Below are 2,335 nucleotides of genomic sequence, written 5' to 3'. Positions count from 1 at the left end.
GTGTAGATGTTTGAGGGTGGAAAGGAGATTGTCTTTACAGTCCCTTCCAACCCAAACTTTTCCATGATTCTATGAACAACTCCTTCTTGCAGCATGGAGGAGTGCGAGGCACTGTGCACACGGTTGGCCATCATGGTGAATGGGCAGTTCAAGTGCCTGGGCAGCCCCCAGCACCTCAAAAGCAAGTTTGGCAGCGGCTACACCTTGCTGGCCAAAACCCGGAGCGAGGAGGAGGGCGAGCTGCAGGCCTTCAAGGCCTTTGTGGAGAAGACTTTCCCAGGTACCGTGAGCTGCTGGAGTGGTTGCCCTTGGAGGGAAGGCAGGTGCTGGGTGTGAGCTTCAGCACATTCCCTAACCCGAGCCTCTCCTTGCTCGTCCCTCCCAGGCAGTGTCCTGAAGCACGAGCACCAGGGCATGGTGCATTACCACTTGACCAACAAGAACCTCAGCTGGGCACAGGTAAGGGGCTGCTGGAGCACCTCCTCCCATTTGCAGGAGGAGGGATCACTTCCCCTGCCCCTTTGCATGCTCTTGGTACTTTGCTTTCAGCACGCATCATTCCCATCCTCATCTCCCTGCAGGGACCATGGCACGGGTGGGCACAGCATCCCCCTCCCTGCCCTTGCCCCTCGGCCGCAGAAGCCTCCTTGCACCTCAGCTTTGGGTGCTGCCACGGGCAGGCAGGTGCAGTCCCCATGGGGCTGTGGGCAGTGGCTTCACCGAGCCACAGACCCTGTGGGGTCCCAGCCCAGGGATACGTTGAAGCCCCAGAGAGTATGTGTAGGCTGTCACCATCTGCACACAGTGCACACAGATTGCCTGGAGTGCATACATAGTAATACAGAGCCATACTGTCTCTCCCTGTGTACACGACCTGTCTCTGTACACACTGTCTATAAATACATGTATAGTAAACATATACATAGTATACAGATGTTTTTTATATGCAGTATATACTGATATATATATATAGGGTTTTATATATCTGTGTATTATATACATATATATATCTCCTGTATATACCGTATTTTTTTATCTGTATACTCTCCATAGAGTATATGGTAATACCCTATAGAGTATATACTGTAGTATCAGGTATATAGTGTACCATACAGAGTGTATATACACTACACAGAGAGTACATAGCACACAGGTTATATAAAAACTATTATACATACAGTTTGTATATATAGTTATGTATAAAATATTTATAATCTGTGTGCTATACAGTTATTTATAGTATATATAGTAACACCGTGTAGGGTTTTTTCTGTATCAGATAAATACGTTAAGTGTGTAATGTGTTAGCAGAGACCTTGGGCTGGGATTTAAACCCATAAATATGTATATGTATGCATTTATCTCATATGAGTACGTCTCACACAGCATATGTTTTTAAGCGGGGTCAGGTACTCTGCTAAATAATCCATCTCCTGGCTTCTCCCTGCCCTTCTGCAAGGGAAGGTGTCTGGATCTCTCTGGGTCTCCCTGGAGGAAAAACCTTCCCCTGCTTTCCCTGTCGAAGCCTGGGGGTCCCTGTGGCAGCCGTGGGGTTCCCCCCAGGGTGAGGCACACTGCCCTGACTGCCCTGTCCTCCCTTGCAGGTGTTTGGGGCCTTGGAGAAAGCCAAAGAGAAGTATCGCTTGGAAGACTACTCCGTGAGCCAGATCTCTCTGGAGCAAGTCTTCATGAGCTTCACTCGCTTCCAGCACTACACAGAGGACAGAGGGAAATGAGCCCCTCTGGTGTCCTTCGTCACGGACTGGCCCTCAGCCTATACATAGTATATATAGAGACAGTAATTTATATATCAGCGTGTCTTAAATAATGTACAAATGTAAAACTTCTCACCGGGGAGGGGGGAGAGGCCGGCGGTGTTCCTGCTGCCATTGGGCTCGCCGGGACTGCCACGTGCCGCCGGCGCAGCCTGCGCGTAGGACACGGCCACGTCTGCAGCCTTCATCCCATCCGTGCAGCAAAACAGATCCGCCCAGCCCGCCAGCAGGAGCCTGGGTGGGTGGAGAGGTGTTGGGCTTGAATTGGCAGAGGAGGAGCGGGAGGTCTCCTTGCTCCCCTCTTCCCTGCCCATCGCTTGCTCCCTGCAGGATGCTGCTTCGTGGTCCTCACCCGCATGTCGATGTGTTGTTTGGTGGTTGCTCGTGGTTTAGCAGGAGGCTGTTACATAGCTTAGATCCAAACCATCCCTGGGGTCAGCAGGATTAGCTGGGATTGCCTGTAGAAGCACTTTCTGTCCAGCTGAAGGGACACAGCATGGCTTCCATCCAGCCCCTGCCTGGCAGGAGACGGAGGAAGTTCTGTCTCCTTTAACTGCTTG

General features: G+C 51.1%; 1 protein-coding gene across 1 annotated transcript in view; it reads left to right on the top strand.

The window, feature by feature from the left end:
- The window catches only part of ABCA3 (ATP-binding cassette, sub-family A (ABC1), member 3), a gene marked incomplete at its 5' end in the record, with an annotated part of 22,197 nt that extends 20,391 nt beyond the window's left edge, over positions 1-1,806 (top strand). The window contains 3 exons of the mRNA XM_009071692.1: positions 93-280; positions 386-459; positions 1,605-1,806. Of these exons, the coding sequence (XP_009069940.1) occupies positions 93-280; positions 386-459; positions 1,605-1,736 (394 nt within the window). The remainder of the gene's footprint in view (positions 1-92; positions 281-385; positions 460-1,604) is intronic.
- Between the last annotated feature and the right edge of the window lie 529 nt (positions 1,807-2,335).

Source organism: Acanthisitta chloris, unplaced genomic scaffold, assembly GCF_000695815.1.
Source record: "Acanthisitta chloris isolate BGI_N310 unplaced genomic scaffold, ASM69581v1 scaffold6773, whole genome shotgun sequence".
NCBI classification, from domain to species: Eukaryota; Metazoa; Chordata; class Aves; order Passeriformes; family Acanthisittidae; genus Acanthisitta; species Acanthisitta chloris.
This window is presented reverse-complemented; position numbering and strand designations above follow the sequence as displayed.